General features: G+C 40.7%; 1 protein-coding gene across 1 annotated transcript in view; it reads right to left on the bottom strand.

The window, feature by feature from the left end:
* Window positions 1-25,039, bottom strand: part of CSMD1 (CUB and Sushi multiple domains 1) — a 1,628,138-nt gene that overhangs the window by 983,534 nt on the left and 619,565 nt on the right. Inside the window, exon 5 of the mRNA XM_061134533.1 lies at window positions 5,155-5,362. Within this exon, the coding sequence (XP_060990516.1) occupies window positions 5,155-5,362 (208 nt within the window). The remainder of the gene's footprint in view (window positions 1-5,154; window positions 5,363-25,039) is intronic.

The raw sequence follows: 25,039 nt of genomic DNA on the forward strand, positions 1-25,039 counted from the left end.
TAGAAACAGTCATAACTTGGAGACCATGAAAGACACAGAATTCAATGCCACACAGACCCCTAGACTGAGTTCTGGGGCAGAAAAATGTCCATCAGTGAGTTAGTCTGTGTTAACTTCTTGGTTTCCATGACAATGCTACAGATGTATAAGATGTGACTGTTAGGGGAACCTGGGCTGGGTGATAAGCGGACCTGGGCTGGGTGATAAGCTCTGAGCTGGTTTTGCAAATTCTTCATGAAATGATGTTAAAAGGAACAGTTAACAAACAAAATGAAGAGGGAGAGGCTGGGGCTTCCTTTCTGTACAGGCAGCAGGTAAACCGAGGGGCTGATTTTGGGTGTTGACGGCTCTGTGTATGCTTCTATAATCCATCCTCATTAGAAATTAAATAGACACCAAGTCAATTATCAATTAAGTGACAAGCTGGATAAACACTGCAGGTGTTAATTGACCCTTCAAGGGTTCTTTGAAGCTCACTCAGCGTTGCCAGTTCCTTTGAAGTTCTGTTTTGGCTTCAGCAAATCGCTGATTAGAATGATTTAATGGTGAAGTTTTGCCTGGTTAATGGGAACACAATAAAGTGTAGTTACAAAACTACTGTTTGTCCTCTAACATGTAATCTTGCACAGTCCGGACAGACAAAGGGGCAGAGTCATGTTGCTTAGTGAATAACTAAACTTAAGCCTTAAAAAAAATCATATGTAACAGATTTTCTATTGATATAAGAAGTCAGGGTTAATCCGAGTGGGCTAGGAAGCATTCTTGAGTTTATGATCAGTGTGGTTTTCCAAGGAGAACAATGGTGTAAAGCTCTACGCCCTCCTGGTGGTACTCCTCCCTGTGTTCCACCACCTACATGTCACTTACGTTCTTTTAATGTCTTTTCAGCTCAGCAGCCTGGGTGTTCCACATGGAGGCTGGCTCCTGAACATACGCACAAGAGGCACAAACATCCGCTAAGGTGAAGACCAGGGTGCATTTAATGGGGCAAAGTGAGGGTGTTTGCCAGGCAGGGAGAAGGCCAGGCTGGTGGGCAGGGTGGGCCATGCTCTGAAAATCCTTGAATGATCTGTTAAGGCTTCAGTTGGGTTTTATTCCAATTGTCATGGCTCAGTCACTGAAGGTTTTTTAAGAAACTGATGCATTTCAGTAAGTCTGGGGGCACATCTTAAACACATTTGTGAGTTCTTGCTTTTCTTCCTTCTCTACCCCTAGACACACCCACCCAGTCTCGAAACAGGGTAGATAATTATGCCCAGATATGAGTGCATATTTTAAAGATATCAAACACTCTCTTCCTGGTCTTCTGTCAAGACTTTGTGATGTTCCAAATTCTTTCAACCACCATGTCTTAATTTAGAAGCCTTAGTAGTTTAATGCTGAAATAAAATCAATCTTTTGTTTTTTCCTCTTGATATTTCCTGAATTAGGAGTTAGATTGGATCACTTTAGAAAGTAAGAAGGAATGGTTAACCTCACTGCTAACCACGTTTCTGACTGCAGGAAAAATCGTAATTACTGGACCACACTGCAAAGACATCTAGGACTGACGGCTCTCCCTTTAAAGAAGGTATTAAAGGTGTAAGAGGCTGACCTGTCTAAACATAGAATCTAACTAGTTCAAAATGAACTGAGCATCATCTGATGGACAGAGTGTCTTAGGCTAAGCAAATGCTGCCCGTCTCTCCGCCCTCCCCCCCACCCCCGATGATTAACATATGGACAATTCTGGAACTTTACATCATCCACCACTTTTAGACAGCCTCGGCTGTAGCCATGGCAACCCTTACTTAAAGCAGAGCTGAGTTGGTAACTTCACTCCAAATGAATTGAAAATAAGGCTAATCCTATTATTGTTCGTAACAATTTTCCAAGTAGCTTCTTCTCAGACTGCCCTTGCTTGTATAGTCTCTCTTTTAAAAATAGATTATTAGAAAATTATATGTGTGTGTGCGCTCTTTCTACACGCATAGCCATTAGCATGGTCCTGCTGTCCTTGCCGTGTAACCTTGCGCCCGAGATGAAGTACACCCACCTACATGGCTACTTAGTATTTTTCTTGCAGTTAGGGGATGGTTAAATCTTTTAAATATACCAATTTAGAACCTGACACAAGGCAGAGGCTGTCACTCGAAAATTACAGTTAAATAATAGTCTTTTGAAGATAAGTTCTATTATGCGTTTGTATAAATCTGGAAAGGTAACCCAGTGGCTCCGCGGTGTATTGTAACTGTGCCCACGTGTGTTTCAGTAGCGATTTCGGAAAACCATGTTTTCCTTTTCTGCCTCCACTGAAGAGCATTCCCTTGTAAAGTGGTCCTATGGCCATGTCAAGATATTCCTCTTTGTAATTGTGATCAACACTCAATGTCAGCCAGAGAAGCTCTGCTGCCCTTGACTCTACGGATGCACTTGTGTGCTCAGATGCTTCTCCAGTGGCCCATCTCCCTTATGGCGGTGGCCTGCTCAAGGCTTTAGGATCCAAACCCTGGTGTCAGTCCTGAAACAGAGAAAAGGGAACCTCCCTGATAGGCCAATAGGCTCAGACCTGGACTGTTCCACTGGGAGGGCAGTCTTAGAGTGAAAAGAAAACGTGGTTTGGGTTCAGAGGCCTTCAGACACAGCCTTGCCCCTCACCTGCTCCCTCAGCTTTGCTGTCTCCCATCCTTTGTGCCTCAGACTCTTCATCAGAAGCGGGCATGGATGCCAATAACTAGCCCACGGGGCTGTGTGCACGCCAACAGGACGATGCCAGTCATCTCGAGAAAGTCATTAGCAACACAGCTCCATACACGTCTGATGAGGACTATCAGAAGAGAGGAACCACGATGAACCAACAGGAAACACAGTTTATTAGACCAGAAGGCACACAGGGCGCAAGTCCCATCCAGGGCTTTGTCAACAACTGCTCGGGTCCTACCCACTGCTGCTGGATTGCTGTTGAACGTGGTGTCCTGGCAAACACCAAGAGGAAGAGTTCAGAGAGCTGGAAGCCATTTCAGTCTGAATCCAAGCACCAGGAAGACATGGGGCAATTCCTCCAACATTCCCTACATGATAAGGACTGTGAGCTGTCCTTGTCAGGCACCCACATGGCCGTGGCCACACCTGGCATTTCTGACAGATCACAATTTTAGCACATTCAAGAGCCCATCCACACACACTTTTCTGAGTCTGATATTGAAGGAGGAGGGGACCCAAGTCAGGAGAAGAACTGGTGGAGATAAAACAGAGGAGGAGAGGATGCGAGAGAAATCAGCAGGGATGAGAAAAGAAGAAATGGGCAAAACCACGTCAAGTAAGATCAGCTCAGTCCTGCAGGCCACCTACGGCAGACAAATGAAATCAAGGGGTCTGCTTGCTCAGGGTGACTCACGCAGTGTGAAGGGCCGTGAGGCCTTCTGCAGACTCTGTGCCACCCTGCTTGGTATCTCTGCTCAGCATCCCTGTTTCTCTTTCACACTTGGACATGGACATTCACACTGTAGAGTTTCCTTTCTTGCATAAACAAAGTTTGTTTGGCAAAAGCCAACCTTAACCACGGATGCTATTAATACAACCATCATTCAACACGTCTCACTTTTTCATCTCCTCACTCCCAACCTGACATCACATCCAGGAAATGCCTGAGATCTCTGAAATCTCTCACTAATAAGGCCTTTATGAGGAATGGCTGAATTTCTGAGAATGTGTCACCATATATTTTTGCATTGCAATGGTTTTCTGAAAACTTAAAGAAGGTGATTTTAGATCCAGGAAAGTGTTGCATCACTGAATCTCTTACACTGATGGACAGAGAAAGGCACTCAGTAGATGTTGAATGAATTAATTTAAAACAGTACAGCTCATTTAGTACAGCCTCTTTTTATATAAGCAGTTAAATCATTTGTTCAAGGTCACAGTGACGATTTGCAACAGAACTTGGAGCAGAATCCAGGACACTCAACTTTCAGCTTTGTATCAGGTTTCATGAACTCAGATGTTACAAGAAGCTACACAGATAATAACATAATCAATCTTTGAGTCTTAAAACTTAAATTGTATAACATGAAATAAGCAAAAGGATAACCTCTCTCAATCTAAAAGTATTGCTCAGATGAATGAAACAGAAAACAAATATCACAGAAGCAGTGGTTATTTTTCTCTTAATTGAAGTAACATTTAACATAAGGACAATAAAATTAATGAAAGGAAATAACAGTCTATAAATACAAATTCTCTGAGTTGAATGTTGAGTCTTGGAAAATAAAGTAAAATTCAGTGTTGACAATTGGTTTAAAAACAGGTGGTCTAACTTATGACATTTGTCAGGTTTGATATTTTTATCCTTCAGTCTCTGTACTAAAATGCAAACTTAAACCCATAGAGACATACAAAATCACTCATTTTATCCCCTCCACCAATGCATCAAGAGCCAGTATTTCCTCTATTCCAACTTATTTTGAATTCACAGTGGAGTTTCCTTGTTGTTGAAGATTGAAATAGGTACCAGTTGTAGTTCTTAAAATGCTAAGAAATTAAAACATTAAAACAAGGCAAAAAAATCCAGTTCAACTCGTATCAAGTGACTTAATTTGATGTATATGTTAAATCTTTAAACATCTATTCTTCAGTTGTATTAGGGACACAGCAAAGTCTGCTCGTGCAAGAAACACCATAAACGGGAGGCTGTAGTGGATTCGATTGGGTTTTCTCCTGTCATCACCAGCACACACACCAGAGAGCTGATCAGATAACCAGCATTATGTATGCATCAGATGAGCATTTACGGTTCCCTTGTGACCTGCACAGGTTGGTTATATGGTCTCCAGGGAGGAAAAGATGTATGTGATCACACATTTGCAGAACAGGCGACAGATGACTAGTACCATGACATTTTAAAATCACCAGCATCTAAAAATATTTGTTGACATTGAATCAACTCCAGACCAAATCCAAAACTAGCTCAGGTCACTTAGCTGCCTCTCCTGTATAGCTTCATACAAGCCCAAACTGAGGCAAATTCCAGTGTCCAGGACCAGACAACTTCTCTAGCTCCAAGACCAGCACAGAAACATCCAGGAAGCTCTGACAAATCATTCACAGTATAGGTTACATTTTAGCAGCCAGAAGAGCAAGGCCAAGAAAGAAGGACGTCTCTTGTCCAGCACTCACCATATGGACGGCGCTTCTGTCCCGCTGATCTCTAAGAAGTCGTATCCTTCTTCGAGCTGGAAATCAGTGAAGACCAGCGCAATGGTGTCCCCGGGCTCTGCAAGGATGGTCCACGTGCAGTCAGCATTGTTCTCGTACTCGGAGGGGAAGTGGGGGCTGGAGATGCTGCTGCTCGTACCCCGCAAGGTTCCCCCGCAGGCCCCCTCGGCTGCAAGGGGCAGAAGAGAGACAGCACATTTAAAAGTGGCTTCAGACCCCAAGTACCTCCATCAAGTGTCACTCTTGATGGGTGGCAAATATTTTCTGAATCCAAAATCATGACACACAGTCGGAATGAGGGTTTCTTTCTTCTGATTTGTTAGTTTAGTCCTATGGAAAGACTTAACAGTATACCAATTATATTGCCTTGTGAACTGAACTACCACTAAAGAAAGAAGTAAAATTATGTCTTTTCTAAGATCTGTGATGTGCAATTATTATACACCTGACTTTCACAGGCAGCTCAACAGTATTCTCAAAGGAAGACAGAAACAAGTTGGCAACATTTTGAGTCTTAAAAGTATGTAGCCATCTTTGCTTCATTTTCTGTGAGCTGGCTGTGAAAACACAGTGATCTTAAAAGAAGTAGCCACCCTAATCTTTACATCAGGTAGAGTCTGGAATGTGCACTTGGCTTTGAATTTCAGGTAAGTCCTTGAATAAGGTGAAAACCGAGATGCACCAATTCATAAAAAGATTCTGAGTAGGAAACAGCTACATGAAAACTTATGGATAATCTAGGAAAAGCGACAAGGAAAAGATCAGTAAGGTAAAATATAATACACTGAGGATACAAGTTAGCATTGGAATACATACTCTTTTGAAGAGAAATGGATCTTGTAATTTTTTCCACTTAGTAAAAAAAAAATAGATGTTATTCAATTTATATAATCATCTAATACAAAATGTTATGTATAAACTGTATGTATAGGGCAGACACATATTTGTAAGACAGCATTTTTGAAGACACTGTAAATATTGTTCCTTCCTCTCTTTCTTCCCTTTTCTCTCTCTTTTCTCCCTTCCACCTTCCCTCCCTTCTTTCCTATCACATAATCCTAGCAAAGAGTACACACTTGGCTGTCTTTGTCTGCAGACTCTATATCCATTTTGTTTTTGTTCAGTCACTCAGTCATCTCTGACTTTTTGTGACCCCATGAACTGTAGCATGCCAGGCTTCCCTGTCTTTCACTATCTCCCGGAGTTTGCTCAAACTCATGTCTATTGAGTTGATGATGCCATCCAACTATTTCATCTTCTTTAGCCCCCTTCTCCTCCTGCCCTCAAACCTTCCCAGCATCCTGGTCTTTCCCAATGAGTCTGCTCTTTGCATCCACAGATTCTACCGACAGAAGATGGAAAATATACAAAAAAGATTCCTAGAAAGTTCCAAACACTAAAACTTAAGTTTGCTGCATGCTGACAACTACATACCATTTTCATTGTATTAGTCGTTGTAAGTATTCTGGAAATAATTTAAGGTATATGAGAGGATGTGTGTGGTGTTTACATACAAATGTTACTATGACATTTTATATAAGGGACTTGAGCATCCAAAAAAAGTTCCAGAGTTTCAGAAAAGCATCTACTTCTGCTTTATTGACTATGCCAAAGTCTTTGACTGTGTGGATCACAATAAACTGTGGAAAAAGAGATGGGAATACCAGACTACCTGACCTGCCTCTTGAGAAATCTGTAGGCACAGATCAGGAAGCAACAGTTAGAACTGGACAAGGAACAACAGACTACTTCCAAATCAGGAAAGGAGTACGTCAAGGCTGTATATTGTCACCCTGCTTATTCAACTTATATGCAGAGTACATCACGAGAAACACTGGGCTGGATGAAGCACAAGCCAGAATCAAGATTGTTGGGAGAAATATCAATAACCTCAGATATGCAGATGACACCACACTTAAGGTAGAAAGTGAAGAACTAAAGAGCCTCTTGATGAAAGTGAAAGAGGAGAGTGAAAAAGTTGGTTTGAAAAGCTCAACATTCAGAAAACTAAGATCATGGCATCCGGTTCCATCACTTCATGGCAAATAGATGGGGAAACAGTGGAAACAGTGGCTGACTTCATTTTTTTGGGCTCCAAAATCACTGCAGATGGTGACTGCAGCCATGAAATTAAAATACACTTACTCCTTGGAAGGAAAGTTATGACCAACCTAGACAGTGTATAAAAAGCAGAGACATTACTTTGCTAATGAAGGTCCATCTAGTCAAAGCTATGGTTTTTTCAATAGTCATGTATGGATGTGAGAGTTGGACTGTAAAGAAAGCTGAGCACCGAAGAATTGATGCTTTTGAACTGTGGTGTTGGAGGAGACTCTTGAGAATCCCTTGGAGTGCAAGGAGATCCAACCAGTCCATCTTAAAGGAAATCAATCCTGAAAATTCATTGTTGAAGCTGAAACTCCAATACTTTGGCCACCTGATGCGAAGAGCTGACTCATTTGAAAAGACCCTGATGCTGGAAAAGTTTGAAGGTAGGAGGAGAAGGGGACAACAGAGGATGAGATGGTTGGATGGCATCACCGACTCAATGGACATGAGTTTGAGTGAACTCCAGGCATTGGTGATGGACAGGGAAGCCTGGCGTGCTGCAGTCCATGGGGTCCCAGAGTGACTGCAGTGAACTGAGTATCCAAGGACTTTGTGATCTGCTGGGGACCCTGGAGTCAGTGTATGACTGCTGTGTCGTCCCAGCCCCACAGACTCTCTGCTCACCGTCCTGTCTGATACCCCGCACCCCAGTGCTCCTTCCTGGGTTCCACGTCCGGCCCTCTCTCACCTGCCTGGGCTCGCTCCCTGTCTCCTCAGCCTGCTCTTTCACTTCGCTCAGGACAAAGCACTGGGCCACAAGCTTCATGAGCCTGACTGTGCTCAGCGATGCCCCTGGGCCTCATAGGTAGCCTGGACCTCAGTAAGGTCCCCCCTCTCCCCTGCTCGCGCGCCTGACGCGACATTCCTGTACTTTAGTCACTTACACTGACCCTCCACTCAGACATCTTCAGTAGGAGCAATGGGACTGTAATAATATACCTCTGGGCTTGAGATAATATCCAACGTTATCATTTCAAAGAGTAGAAGTAGGAAAGTAAGCTAATTTAGTTCTAGTGCTATGAGGCATTTTCAAATATAAAGTTCTAAAAAAAAAATAATATTCTATTAAAAACGGCAGCAAGCCTATAAGAAGAAAGTTTCATCGTGGTAGCAATCCAGAAGGGGCTTAGCTGACTGTTTGTTTCGCTCTGTTTGTTTTCGGCAAATAGCTGAGGCCCAAGTCCAGAAATGCTCTTTTTGTTCTCAGCAGAGCAGCGGGGAAATTTCAAGAAGAAATAAAGTCAAGGCAGGCAGAGAAAGCAAAATAATCAAGTAAAATATTAAAAAAATGAGGATTATGGACAAGCTTCTCGGAAACTGAAGAATTACTTCAAACTCCATAAACATTTAATGTAAACTTAGAAATCATGTATAAAAAGTAAAATATATTAAAAATAACCATTAAAACAAACTAGATAATTCTGGCCAATATTTATATATTATAGTTATATATCAATATAATGTAAGCTTTTTTTTTTAATCTCTGGACATTAATAGTAGAACAAATGTACCAAAAATTATACCTTAATATTAATTCTGCTATATATAGAGGAATTTTTTTTGTCTAGAAGCTGAAAAATTGGGGAAGGGTATCTACTTAAGTAAGCGCTATTTAGGATTACATCATCTCCTCCCCCCCCAACCCCCACTCCTTTTTTAAAACACATTTTGCTGAAAGAAAATGAAGTTAGGTTTGAAACTGCCAGGTAAATACTTGACTATAAAAATTAGCACCCAAAATGTTTCCTAGTAAAATGCTGAATATGAATATTGAGTACCGTCACTCCATATGGTAAAAACTGTGCTCCTGGGACAGCCACATGAAGGGGTCAGAGGGCACAGGTGCTAAAATAGAGTCAAGGAGTCAGGCTTTGATCCTGCAGCAACTATCAGAGCAACTATTTCTTTAAATCCATTTCCTATATTGAGTTTTCACAAAATCTTGCATTTGAAAAAAAATTCCACAGCTTAAAGGAGTTTGAATGCCATCAAGTTAATCCAAGAAGAAGATAAGGTTTTTAATAAAAGATGTATTTGAATGTACTGATTTCTGTAAGTGGGGAAAATAATTCTAACTGTAAGCAGAAATCAGAGTGCACTATGTCCCCTAAGGAATTTCACAACTTATAAAAAGTTTCATCCCAAACTGTAAAAGTATTATAAGCCTTGCTTGGGTATCAGTGTTGTTAGGAATGTAACCTAAAGGTATGATTCAAAATACAGAATAAAACATTATTTAGAGACATACTTTGCCATATTTCTCATAAAGAAAAATTGAAACCAACTAAATGTTTAACAACAGATAAATCATCAAATAAATTACAATGCAACCAAACCATGTGGTGATTACCAAGCATCTGTAACACTGCTTCAGCAAATCCCTGACTTACAATATTAAATTTATAAAATGCAGGGTATACCCTGTGTAGTTTCTTATCAATTTTAAAAATTGTATAGAAAAATATTCAGAAAAGAAGAACGATGTGCACACACATCTAAAATGTTCAGTTGCTAATACTAGGCAATGTTTTCTAACATGCCTTCTCTAAAGCTGTGTAGAATATGGATACCAGTGCAAGCTTTCAATTTGGCTGCCTGGATTGGAATCTGAGTTTTTGCCCGTTTACATAACAAGTTCTCTTCTCTGGGCCTCAGTGTGGCTATTTATAAATGAGGATAGTAAGGCTGTCATACAAAGGCATGTTTTTTCCAGTAGTATGGATGTGAGAGTTGGGCTATAAAGAAGGTTGAGTGCTGAAGAATTGATGCTTTTGAACTGTGGTGTTGGGAAAGACTCTTGAGAGTCTCTTGGACTGCAAGGAGATCAGACCAGTAAGTCCTAAAGGAGATCAGTCCTGAATATTCATTGGAAGGACTGAAGCTAAAGCTGAAGCTCCAATACTTTGGCCACCTGATGCGAAGAGTCAATTCACTGGGAAGAGTCTGATGCTGGGAAAGATTGAGCGTAGGAGGGAAAAGGGGCAACAGAGGATGAGGTGGTTGGATGGCATTATTGACTCAATGGACAAGAGTTTGAGCAAACTATAGGAGACAGTGAAGGACAGGGAAGCCTGGTGTGCTACAGTCCATGGGGTTGCAAAGAGCTGGACATGACTTCATGACTGAACAACACCAACAATTCGTAGAGTGATTGTGAAGGTTAAATAGATCAATAGCTGTAAAGTGCTGAAAATATTGCAGGCAAATACTAATGACTCCATAAAAATGGCTATTTGTATTTTCTCCAACTTAGCACACAGTCATTGCTTAATGACAGGTTATTTACTTATTTTGAGCATTTTACCACTGTTTTGAGTAAGACTGTCCTCCCAGGTCTACACACTGCTTTCACCAGGAGCTTAGCAGCTGCTGCAAGGGGAGAAGAGGATCACAGAGTCTGGTGGTCAGAAGGCAGCCCCCTTCCCCAGGGTTCCACTTCTCTGGAGCACTGGAATGAATGGGGACCCTGATCTAATGCTACTGTTTCTGCGGCCTCATCACCTGTGTTATACCTGAGACCATCGGGGGACCATCCTCTTACATCCTTCATCCTTGGGTACTGAAGATGCTGTGAGAAGCACTGGTTTCTGAGGTCACCCCTCCTCCCCTCAGAGATCAACACAGCTCACGTGTATGGTTCCTTCCTTTCTCCCAAGCTCCTATCAGCAAAATTTCCCACATTGCAACCACTTCTGGGGTACAACCCCCACTTCTTTACACTCATGGAAAACCAGTGTCTTTTCAGGATGCTGCATCATGAAATCCTCCCTAAGGTCTGAGTTTTGTACCCATATCCCAGATGCCACTGTCCAGGACTACATGCTCACTGACCTTCACCTCATCATGACTTGTGGACCCCTTTCATTCTTCCCCCACCCCGAAGTGCTCCAGTTGGGAGTCTCTCATCCTCAGAATCTAGCATCATCTTCCTTGGAGTCATCTACACAATCCCTGGGGCAGCTTCACTAGTCCTTGCAGCTTTTTACTTCTGGTTCACTTTCAGTGTCTCCAACGCTACATCTAACTTGCTCCTCACTGAGTTCAGTATCAAGCTAGACCATCTGACCACTGGCGTCTTGGTTCACATGCCCCCTCTTCCAGCAACCCAGTTCCAAGGCAGTCCCTCATTCCCACCTCCATCTTCCATCTTCTCAAAACCAATAAATGATCATTTTCCAGCAGCAAAGTGGACTGCCCCATTCTCAGACCTCCACTCTCTACATTTCCAGGTCACGTCCTCAAATACCTTCACTTCAATCATTCTTGGACCCTGATAGGGCCAACACTCCCCGATCGTTCCACTTTCTCAATTCCTTTCCTTAGGCCCCTCTTTTCTGCATGTCATCCTCAGGTTTCATGGCCTTCATTTCAACCACTCCCTTGTGTTTGCCATCACTCCACCATCAGCACCTTAGATTCAAATTGGACCAAATCCACATGGACTCCCAAGGTAAACGTGGTTGCAGAAAAAACCCAAATAGACATGCACTGATGGGTCAACCACATCCAACCTGGCTTTTAATAATGACATCCCTACTCTGTTCCCCACATCCATTCTCCACTGGGAGGAACAGTCCTCTGTTGGGAGAAAGGACCATTTTGTACTCTCTTCCTCCTCCTGCCAGCATCTCCTGCCACATCCTTAATGTGATTTTGTTTCCTACTTTTCTAAGAAAATAGAAGTGATTGAAAGGGAAATTTTATGATCTATTGTCACCATGTGTGATCACCTATTTGCGTTTCTGCCCACAAAATGTCCTCCCTGGATGAGCAGTAAACACTCAACCTACAGTTAACACCTATACCTGTGGTATTGCTCTCCTCTAAGCCAAATCCCTCAACAAATGATCATTTACTCTTTTGATTGGAGAGCTGCTCTCAGCATACTTAACTTAGTCAGTCATGTCCAACTCTTTGCAGCCCCATGGACTGTAGCCTGCAAGGCTCCTCTGTACATTGGATTTGCCAGGGAAGAATACTAGAGAGGGTTGCCATTTCCTTCTCCAGGGGATCTTCCTGACCCAGGGATCGAACCCACATCTCCTGTTCTCCTGCACTGCAGGTGGATTCTTTACCACTAGCACCACCTGGGAAGACCGTAAACATGTTATAATACTTCCCATTAAACAAAAAAAGTGTGTGTGTGTGTGTGTGTGTTTTTAAGTAACTCTTTTGTTTAAGTAACTCTTTTAAAAGATGCACACTCCTTGGAAGGAAAGTTTTGACCAACCTAGACAGCATATTAAAAAGCAGAGACATTACTATGTCAACAAAGGTCCATCTAGCCAAGGCTATGGTTTTTCCAGTGGTCATGTATGGATGTTAGAGCTGGACTAGAAAGAAAACTGAGTGCCGAAGAATTGATGCTTTTTAACGGTGGTGTTGGAGAAGACTCTTGAGAGTCCCTTGGACTTCAAGGAAGTCCAACCAGTTCATCCTATAGGAGATCAGTCCTAAGTGTTCATTGGAAGGACTGATGCTAAAGCTGAAACTCCAATAATTTGGCCACCTGATGTGAAGAGCTGACTCATTAGAAAAGACCCTGATGCTGGGAAATATTGAGGACAGAAGGAGAAGGGGTTGACAGAGGATGAGATTGGATGGGATCACTGGTTCGATGGACATGAGATTGGGTAAACTTCGGGAGTTGGTGATGGACAGGGAGGCCTGGCGTGCTGTGCCATGGGGTCGCAAAGAGTTAGACGTGACTGAGCGACTGAACTGAACTTTTGTTTCCACATCTATTTCCAGACTCCATATCTACCTTTAGCTTTATTTATAAAAATCCCTTTCCCAGAAACACACCTTAAAAAAGTCTATAATTGCAATCTTTAGTTTTTTCCCATCCTCAACTTGACCCAATTGAGTCAGGATTTTGTCCTCACTGGTCCACAAGAACCACTCTTCTCATGTCAGCCACACCAACAAATCCAAGGGTCAGTTCTCAGTTTTCATCTCATACAAACTCTCAACAACATCCCACAGTTATCCACTTCATCTTCTTTGAAGTACTTTTTTGTCAATAGACTTGTAAAATTCTTATATCTTGAAGTAATTCCAAATTCACAAGAAGTTGCAATCATAGTACAGACTGATCCTGTGTACCCTCCTTCCATTTTCCACCAATGATTACATCTTATATAGGTACAGTGTAGCATCAAAAAATGACACTTTTACAATGTGTACATATGATTTTGTTCACTAGTTCCTTATATACCACACTCATGGCAGCCTCTAACCTTAAGGACATGCTTTCTCGGTCCCCTCATTATTTTGATTTCATCTCTCAATCCTTAGAACAGTGCCTGGGATTCAGTATTTGGGCCTCTTTTCTTCCTGTCTTAACTTACTACCTGGGTAGTCTCATCTAGGTTCAGTTATATGGATTTAAATAGTGTACATGTGTTGACAGTTCTCTTGCTTGAAGGTTGATTTCAGTTCTTTCTTGAATTTCAGCTTTATGTATCCAACTGCCAGCCTGGCATATCTGCATGGATCTTTAAATAGCAGTCCAGATCTACTGGTCCCCAGAGCATATTCTTAAACTTTATTTTTCCAAGTCTGAAATTCCACAGCCTTCTCCATTTCAATAAGTGGGAAGCCCATTCTTCCAGTGGCTTAGAAAAAAAAAATGGCATCATACATGAGTCTCCTGTTTCTCTCATGTTCTACAACCACTGTGTCATAAAATTCTACTGGTACTTTCTTTAAGCTGTATTCTTTTGCTTGATGTTTTACTTGTTCTAGCAGCTTTATTCATAATTGATAAAAACTGGAAGCAGCCAAAATGTCCTTCAATAGCTTGAAAGTGAAAGTGTGAGTTGCTCAGTCATGTCTGACTCTTTGCAACTCCCTGGACTGTAGCCTACCAGATTCCTTTTCCATGAGATTCTCCAGACAAGAATACTGAAGTGGGTTACCATTTCCTTCTTCGGTCTATTTCTGAATAATATCCTGTTATATATGCAACAGAAATGACAACCCACTTCAGTATTCTTGTTGCCATTTCCTTCTTCAGTCTATTTCTGAATAATATCCTATTATATATGCAAGAGAAATGGCAACCCACGCCAGTATTCTTGCCTATACAAATCTCATGGACAGAAGAGCCTGGTGGGCTCAGCTAAGATGGAGTCACAAAGAGTTGGACATGACTTAGTGACTAAATAACAAACAACATTCAGAAATATAAGGAAATGAACAGCCAAGTTATGAAAAGACACAATAGCCTTAAATGCATACTGTGAAGAGAGAGGCATGTACATGTTGTATGGCTTCAACTATATGACATTCTGAACAGGTACAACTATCAGGTCAGTCACACAGTTGTGTCCAACTCTTCGCTACCTCATGAACTGAAGCATGCCAGGGTTCTCTGTCCTTCACCAACTCCTGGAGCTTGCTCAAACTCATGTCCATCAAGTCAGTAATGCCATCCAACCATCTCAACCTCTATCATCCCCTTCTCCTCCTGCCCTCAGTCTTTCTTAGCATCAGGTTCTTTTTAAATGAGTCAGTTCAAAAATAATAATAATAATAATAATAAAATAAATGAGTCAGTTCTTCACATCAGGTAGCCAGAGTATTGGAGTTTCAGCTTCAGCTTCAGTCCTTCCAATGAATATTCAGGACTGATTTCCTTGAGGATTGACTGGTTTGATCTCCTTGCAGTCCAAGGGAGACTCAAGAGTCTTCTCCAACACCACAATTCAAAAGCAAACAATTCTTTGGCATTCAGATTTCTTTATAGTCAAAATCTCACAGCCATACATGACTACTGGAAAAACCATAGCTTTAACTACACAGACCTTTGTTAGTAAAGTAATATATCTGTTTTTTTAATATGCTGTCTATGTTGGTCACAACTTTTCTTCCAATGAGCAAACATCTTTTGATTTCATGGCTGCTGTCATCATCTGCAGTGATTTTGTAGCCTAAAAAAAAATAAAGTCTGAGGAGGAGCTAAGATGGTGGAGGAACAGGACGGGGAGACCACTTTCTCCCCTACAAATTCATCGAAAGAACATTTGAATGCTGAGCAAACTCCACAAAACAACTGATCGCTAGCAGAGGATATCAGGCACCCAGAAAAGCAGCCCGTTGTTTTCAAAAGGAGGTAGAACAAAATATAAAAGATAAGAAGAGAGACAAAAGAGTTAGGGACGGAGACCCATCCCAGGAAGGGAGTCCAAATAGAGGAAGTTTCCAAACACCAGGAAACCCTCTCAGTGGCGGGTCTGGGGGAAGTTTTTGAATCTCGGAGGGCAACCTAACTGGGAGGGAAAATAAATAAAACCCATAGATTACATGCCTAAAAGCAACTCCCAGCAGAAAACTACCCCAGACGCTCACATCTGCCACCAGCAAGTGGGGGCTGAACGGAGAGGAGCAGGTGGCATTGCTTAGGATAAGGACCGGGCCTGAATGCCCTGAGGGCAATCGGAGGGAGCTAACCTGAGATAGCAACTTAAACTGTGGTATAGCAAGAGAGAGAAAGAAAATTGACTGGCAAAAAGTGCTAACCAAACACACTGCCGGCCCGTTCTCAGAACAAAGGAAGGACTGAGCAATTCCAGAGAAGAGCTAGCTGACGGCGGACCGGCCCATCCCCCGCTGGAGGCAGGAGGCAGGGGGGAGGGGAAAGGGGCAAACTCGGCCCCAGAGATGGCATCCCCTACCAGACTGCAAACAGGGCTCCCAGTTTCTAACCAAAGACTTCCTGAGATTCTGGATGTTTGACATCTGCCAGGAGGGTCTCGGCTAGAGACCAGCTCCCCAGAACAGACACAAGGCGCACCCGACAGGCGCGCGCGGAAACTGAGGCTGGGATAAGGTGTACTGCACCCAGGGAGAGTGTGCTCATCAAGCTCCTGGCTGCCTGAGCTGCTCGGGCCGGGGAAGGCACAAAACGCAGGCCCAACAGAGTCTGTGCTTTTGTGGAGTACCCAAAAACTGGAACCACACGCAACTCAGGGCCTGCTCCCTGTAGAGCACCCTGGAGCCTGAGCAGTGTAGACGGGGAAAGCACACACGCCGTGAGTGGGGGCAAACCCAGAGTGGCCGGAACACTGCGAGTGCTCCCCACACACGCCAGCGATATTTGCCTGCAGCGCCCCTCACTCCCCACAGCACGACTGAACAAGCGAACCTAAATGAGAGACCACCTCTGCCCGCTTGGGTCATGGTGGAAATTAGACACTGAAGAGACCTGCAAACAGAAGCCAAATAAACAAAGGGAACCGCTTCAGAAGTGACAGATGCAACAGATTAAAATACCTGTAGTTAACACCCACTACACCGGAAGGGGCCTATAGATGTCAAGAAGTGTAAGCTGGAACAAGGAGCTATCTGAAACTGAACTGAACCCACACCACCTGCAATAGCTCCAGAGAAATTCCTAGATATATTTTTACTATTTTTTTATTAAAAAACATTTTTTTCTTTTGCTTTTATTTTTTCTCTTTTATTTTCTTTTAAAATTTCCTATTACTCCTCTACTACTCCTTAATTTTCATTTTCATATATTTTACTATTTTTTTAATTAAAAACATTTATTTTTTTTCTTTCATTTTCTTTTAAAGTCCTCTACTACTCCTCTATTACTCCTTAATCTTCATTTTCATTTCACGATAACCTTGCAAAAAAAAAAAACAAAAAAAAACCCTATTTTTAAAGCAAACTTCATATATATTTCTTAAATTTTTTTGTTTCTGTTTTTATTATTGTATTTTTTAGAGTCTACCCTGTAAAAAAAAAAAAAACAGAGTCTAACCTCTACTCTAGATTTTTAATCTTTGTTTTTCAGTATTTGATATCAATTTTGGACATTTAAGAATCCAATATTCAGTACCCATTTTTACTCAGCAGTGTGATGATGACTCTCTCCCCCTTTGACTCGGCTTTTTCTCCCCCAGATCACCTCTATTTCCTCCCTCCCTTTCTCTTCTCAATCCAATTCTGTGAATCTCTGTGGGTGTCTGGGCTACGGAGAACACTTAGGGAACAGAGTACTGCGTAGATCTGTCTCTCTCCTCTTGAGTCCCCCTTTATATCCTCCTGCTCATCTCTATCTCCTTCCTCCCTCTCTTCTTCTTCATGTAACTCTGTGAACCTCTCCGGGTGTCCCTCACTGTGGAGAATCTTTTCACCATTAACCTAGAAGTTTTATTATCAGTGCTGTATAGTTGGAGAAGCCTTGAGGCTACTGGAAGAATAAGACTGAAATCCAGAGGCAGGAGACTTAAGCCCAAAACCTGAGAATACCAGAAAACTCCTGATTACATGGAACATTAAGTAATAAGAGATCATCCAAAAGCCTCCATACCTACATTGAAACCAACCACCACCCAAGAGCCAATAAGTTCCAGAGCAAGACATAACATGCAAATTCTCCAGCAACGCAGGAACATAGCCCTGAGCGTCAACATACAGGCTGCCCAAAGTCACTCCAAACACATAGACCCATCTCAAAACTCACGACTGGACACTCCACTGCACTCCAGAGAGAAGAAATCCAGTTCCACGCACAAGAACACCGACTCAAGCTTCTCTAACCAGGAAACCTTGACAAGCCACTCGTCCAACCCCACCCACTGGGAGAAACCTCCACAATAAAAAAGAACCACAGACCACCAGAATACAGAAAGGCCACTCCAAACACAGCAATCTAAACAAGACAAAAAGGCAGAGAAATACCCAGCAGGTAAAGGAACATGAAAAATGCCTACTAAGCCAAACAAAAGAGGAGGAGATAGGGAATCTACCTGAAAAAGAATTTAGAATAATGATAATAAAAATGATTCAAAATCTTGAAAACAAAATAGAGTTACAGATAAATAGCCTGGAGACAAGGATTGAGAAGATGCAAGAAATGTTTAACAAGGACCTAGAAGAAATAAAAAAGAGTCAATTAAAAATGAATAATGCAATAAATGAGATAAAAAACACACTGGAGGAAACCAACAGTAGAATAACTGAGGTAGAAGATAGGATAAGTGAGGTAGAAGATAAAATGGTGGAAATAAATGAACCAGAGAGGAAAAAAGAAAAAGGAAACAAAAGAAATGAGGACAACCTCAGGGATCTCTGGGACAATGTGAAACGCCCCAACATTCGAATCATAGGAGTTCCAGAAGAAGAAGACAAAAAGAAAGGCCATGAAAAAATGCTCAAGGAGATAATAGCTGAAAACTTCCCTAAAATGGGGAAGCAAATAGTTACACAAGTCCAAGAAACCCAGAGAGTCCCAAACAGGATAAACCCAAGGCGAAACACCCCAAGACACATATTAATCAAATTAACAAAGATCAAACACAAAGAACAAATATTAAAAGCAGCAAAGGAGAAACAACAAATAACACACAAAGGGATTCCCATAAGGATAACAGCTGATCTATCAATAGAAACTCTTCAGGCCAGAAGGGAATGGCAGGACATACTTAAAGTAATGAAAGAGAATACCCTACAACCCAGATTACTGTACCCAACAAGGATGTCATTCAGATATGAAGGAGAATTCAAAAGTTTTACAGACAAGCAAAAGCTGAGAGAATTCAGCACCACCAAACCAGCTCTTCAACAAATGCTAAAGGATCTTCTCTAGACAGGAAACACAGAAAGGTTGTATAAACGTGAACTCAACACAACAAAGTAAATGGGAACGGGACCATACCTATCAATAATTACCTTAAATGTAAATGGGTTGAATGCCCCAAACTAAAGACAAAGACTGGCTGAATGGATATAAAAACAAGACCCCTATACATGCTGTCTACAAGAGACCCACCTCAAAACAAGGGACACATACAGACTGAAAGTGAAGGGCTGGAAAAAAATATTTCACGCAAACGGAGACCAAAAGAAAGCAGGAGTCGCAATACTCATATCAGATAAAATAGACTTTCAAATAAAGGATGTGAAAAGAGACAAAGTAGGACACTACTTAATGATCAAAGGATCAATCCAAGAAGAAGATATAGCAATTATAAATATATATGCACCCAACATAGGAACACCGCAATATGTAAGGCAAATGCTAATGAGTATGAAAGGGGAAATTAACAATATCACAATATTAGTGGGAGACTTTAATACCCCACTCACACCTATGGATAGATCAACTAAATAGAAAATTAACAAGGAAACACAAACTTTAAATGACACAATGGACCAGCTAGACCTAATTGATATCTATAGGACATTTCATCCCAAAACAATCAATTTCACCTTTTTCTCAAGTGCACACAGATCTTCTCCAGAATAGATCACATCCTGGGCCATAAATCAAGCCTTTGGAAATTCAAAAAAGCTGAAATCATTCCAGTCATCTTTTCTGACCACAATGCAGTAAGATTAGATTTCAATTACAGGAAAAAAAAAAAAAAAAACTATTAAAAATTCAAACATATGGAGGCTAAATAACACGCTTCTGAATAACCAACAAATCATAGAAGAAATTAAAAAAAAAAGAAATCAAAATATGCATAGACATGAATGAAAATGAAAACACAACAACCCAAAACCTATGGGAAACAGTAAGAGCAGTCCTAAGGGGAAGGTTCATAGCAATACAGGCTTACCTCAAGAAACAAGAACAAAGTCAAATAAATAACCTAACTCTACACCTAAAGCAACTAGAGAAGGAAGAAATGAAGAGCCCCAGGGATAGTAGAAGGAAAGAAATCTTAAAAATTAGGGCAGAAATAAACGCAAAAGAAACAAAAGAGACCATAGCAAAAATCAACAAAGCTAAAAGCTGGATTTTTGAAAAGATAAACAAAATAGACAAACCTTTAGCAAGACTCATTAAGAAACAAAGGGAGAAGAACCAAATCAACAAAATTAGAAATGAAAATGGAATGATCACAACAGACAACTCTTAAATACAAAGGATCATAAGAGACTACTACCAGCAGCTCTAAGCCAATAAAATGGACAACTTGGAAGAAATGGACAAACTCTTAGAAAAGTATAACTTTCCAAAACTGAACCAGGAAGAAATAGAAGATCTTAACAGACCCATTTCAAGCATGGAAATTGAAACTGTGATCAGAAATCTTCCAGCAAATAAAAGCCCAGGACCAGATGGCTTCACAGCTGAATTCTACCAAAAAACTTAGAGAAGAGCTAACACCTATCTTACTCAAACTCTACCATAAAATTGCAGAAGAAGGTAAACTCCAAAACTCATTCTATGAGGCCACCATCACCCTAATTCCAAAACCAGACAAAGATGCCACAAAAAAAGAAAACTACAGGCCAATATCACTGATGAACATAGATACAAAAATCCTTAACAAAATTCTAGCAAACAGAATCCAACAACATATTAAAAAGATCAAAAAAAAAAAAAAAAAAAAAAAGATCATACATCATGACCAAGTGGGCTTTATCCCAGGCATGCAAGGATTCTTTAATATCCACAAATCAATCAATGTAATACACCACATCAACAAATTGAAAGATAAAAACCATATGATTATCTCAATAGATGCAGGAAAAGTCTTTGACAAAATTCAACATCCATTTATGATAAAAGCTCCCCAAAAAACAGGAATAGAAGGAACATACTTCAACATAATAAAAGCTATATATGACAAATCCACAGCAAACCTTATCCTCAATGGTGAAAAATTGAAAGCATTTCCTCTAAAATCAGGAACAAGACAAGGGTGCCCACTCTCACCACTACTATTCCACATAGTTTTGGAAGTGTTGGCCACAGTAATCAGAGCAGAAAAAGAAATAAAAGGAATCCAGATAGGAAAAGAAGAAGTGAAACTCTCACTGTTTGCAGATGACATGATCCTATACATAGAAAACCCTAAAGACTCTACCAGAAAATTACTAGAGCTAATCAATGAATATGGTAAAGTTGCAGGATAGAAAATTAACACACAGAAATCCCTTGCATTCCTATACACTAACAATGAGAAAACAGAAAAAGAAATTAAGGAAACAATACCATTCACCATTGCAACAAAAAGAATAAAATACTTAGGAGTATATCTACCTAAAGAAACAAAAGACCTATACATAGAAAACTATAAAACACTGATGAAAGAAATCAAAGAGGACACAAACAGATTGAGAAATATACCATGTTCATGGACTGGAAGAATTAATATTGTCAAAATGGCTATACTACCCAAAGCAATCTATAGATTCAAGGCAATCCCTATCAAGCTACCAACGGTATTTTTCACAGAACTAGACCAAAGAATTTCACAATTTGTATGGAAATACAAAAAACCTCGAATAGCCAAAGTAATCTTGAGAAAGAAGAATGGAACTGGAGGAATCAAACTGCCTGACTTCAGACTCTACTACAAAGCCACAGTCATCAAGACAGTATGGTACTGGCACTAAGACAGAAATATAGATCAATGGAACAGAATAGAAAGCCCAGAGATAAATCCACGAACACCTTATCTTCGACAAAGGAGGCAAGAATATACAATGGAAAAAAGACAACCTCTTCAACAAGTGGTGCTGGGAAAACTGGTCAACCACTTGTAAAAGAATGAAACTAGAACACTTTCTAACACCATACATAAAAATAAACTCAAAATGGATTAAAGATCTAAATGTAAGACCAGAAACTATAAAACTCCTAGAGGAGAACATAGGCAAAACACTCTCCGATATAAATCACAAGATCCTCTGTGACCCACTTCCCAGAATATTGGAAGTAAAAGCAAAAATAAACAAATGGGACCTAATTAAACTTAAAAGTTTTTGCACAACAAAGGATATTATAAGCAAGGTGAAAAGACAGTCTTCAGAATGGGAGAAAATAATAGCAAATGAAGAAACAGACAAAGGATTAATCTCAAAAATATACAAGCAACTCCTGCAGCTCAATTCCAGAAAAATAAATGACCCAATCAAAAAATGGGCCAAAGAACTAAACAGACATTTCTCCAAAGAAGACATACAGATGGCTAACAAACACATGAAAAGATGCTCAACATCACTCATTATCAGAGAAATGCAAATCAAAACCACAATGAGGTACCATTACACGCCAGTCAGGATGGCTGCTGTCCAAAAGTCTACAAGCAATAAATGCTGGAGAGGGTGTGGAGAAAAGGGAACCCTCTTACACTGTTGGTGGGAATGCAAACTAGTACAGTGACTATGGAGAACAGTGTCGAAATTTCTTAAAAAACGAAATAGAACTGCCATATGACCCAGCAATCCCACTCCTGGGCATACACACTGAGGAAACCAGATCTGAAAGAGACACGTGCACCCCAATGTTCATCACAGCACTGTTTACAATAGCCAGGGCATGGAAACAACCTAGATGTCCATCGGCAGACGAATGGATAAGAAAGCTGTGGTACATATACACAATAGGATATTAATCAGTCATTAAAAAGAATTCATTTGAATCAGTTCTAATGAGGTGGATGAAACTGGAGCCCATTATCCGGAGTGAAGTAAGCCAGAAAGAAAAACACCAATATAGTATACTAACACATATATATGGAATTTAGAAAGATGGTAATGATAACCCTATATGCAAGACAGAAAAAGAGACACAGATGTATAGAACAGACTTTTGGACTCTATGGGAGAAGTCGAGGGTGGAATAATCTGAGAGAACAGCATTGAAACATGTATATTATCAAGTGTGAAACAGATCGCCAGTCCAGGTTGGATGCATGAGACAAGTGCTCGGGGCTGGTGCACTGGGATGACCCAGAGGGATGGGATGGGGAGGGATGTGGGAGGGGGGATCGGGATGGGGAACACATGTAAATCCATGGCTGATTCATGTCAATGCATGGCAAAAACCACTACAATATTGTAAAGTAATTAGCCTCCAACTAATAAAATAATTGGGGGAAAAAATAATACAGTCTGTCAGTGTTTCCATTGTTTCCCCATCTATTTGCCATGAAGTGATGGGACCAGATGCCATGATCTTAGTTTTCTGAATGTTGAGTTTTAATCCAACATTTTCACTATCCTCTTTCACTTTCATTAAGAAGCTCTTTAGTTCTTTTTCACCTTCTGCCATAAGGGTAGTGTCATCTGCCTATCTGAGGTTATTTTTAGTTCTCCTGGGAATCTTGATTCCAACTTGTGCTTCATCCAGCCTGACATTACACATAATGTACTCTCCATATAAGTTAAATAAGCAGGGTGACAATATACAGCCTTGACATACTCCTCTTTCTATTTGGAACCAGTCTTTCATTCCATGTCCAGTACTAACTGTTTCTTCTTGACCTCCATACAGATTTCTCAGGATTCAGGTCAGGTGGTCTGGTATTACCATCTCTTGAAGAGTTTTCCAATTTGCTGTGATCCACACAGTCAAAGGCTTTGGCATAGTCAATAAAGCAGAAGTAGATGTTTTTCTGGAACTCTCTTGCTTTTTCAATGATCCAGTGGATATTGGCAATGTGACTTTTTGTTCCTCTGACTTTTATAAATCCAGCTTGTACATGTGGAAGCTCACAGTTCATGTACTGGTGAAGGCTGGCTTGGAGAATTTTGAGCATTACATTGCTATCATGTGCTACTGCTAGGTCACTTCAGTCGTGTCCAATGGACGGAGGAGCCTGGTAGGCTAGCATGTGAGATGAGTGCAATTGTGTAGGAGTTAGAACATTCTTCGATATTTCCCTTCTTTGGGATTGGAATGAAAACTGACCTTTTCCAGTCCTGTGGCCACTGCTGAGTTTTTCAAATTTGCTGGCATATTGCGTGCAGCATTTTCACAGCATCATCTTTCAGGATTTAAAATAGCTCAACTAGAATTCCATCACCTCCACAAGCTTTGTTCATAGTGATGCTTCTTAAGGCCCACTTGACTTTGCATCCCAGGATGTCTGACTCTAGGTGAGTGATCACACCATCGTGATTATCTGGGTCATGAACGTCTTTTTTGTATAGTTCTTCTGTGTATTCTTGCCACCTCTTCTTCTTATCTTCTGCTTCTGTTAGGCCCATACCATTTCTGTGCTTTATTGTGCCCATCTTTGCATGAAATGTTCCCTTGATATCTCTAATTTTATTGAAGAGATCTCTAGTCTTTCCCATACTATTGTTTTCCTCTATTTCTTTGCATTCATCCGTGAGGAAGGCTTTCTTATCTCTCCTTGCTATTTTTCAGAACTCTGCGTTCAAATGGGCATATATTTTCTTTTTTCCTTTGCCTTTCACTTCTCTTCTTGTCTCAGCTATTTGTAAGGCCTCCTCAGACAACCATTTTGCCTTTTTGCATCTCTTTTTCTTGGGGAAAAGACAGAATAGCCTTAAACGCATATAGTGAAGAGAGAGGAGCCTATATGTTATATGACTTCAAGTAAATGACATTTTGAAAAGGTACAACTATAGACACAGTAAAAAGATTAGGGGTCACCAAGGGGTTAGGGTGGAGAGAGAAATGAACAGCTGGGGCACAAACGATTTTAAAGGCAGTGGGACCATTCTACATGAGACTGCATTGATTGATAAACGGCATTATGCATTTATCAAAATGCATTGATATTATTTCATCAGTTGTAATGTAAGTACCATACTATTGTAAGATATTAATAATAGGAAAGACTTTGCAGGGGGCAGAAGAACTCATATACAGGAATGCTATTTTCCTGCTCAAGTTTTTCTATAATCTTAAAACTGCTCTAAGAAATGAAGTCTATAAGTTTTGTTTTTTGTTTTTTTCCAATGTAGTGCTAAAGAATCAGAATGAGAGGATAAAGAATGCCCTGAGCCAGAG

Source organism: Dama dama, chromosome 32 (assembly GCF_033118175.1).
Source record: "Dama dama isolate Ldn47 chromosome 32, ASM3311817v1, whole genome shotgun sequence".
Classification (NCBI taxonomy): Eukaryota; Metazoa; Chordata; class Mammalia; order Artiodactyla; family Cervidae; genus Dama; species Dama dama.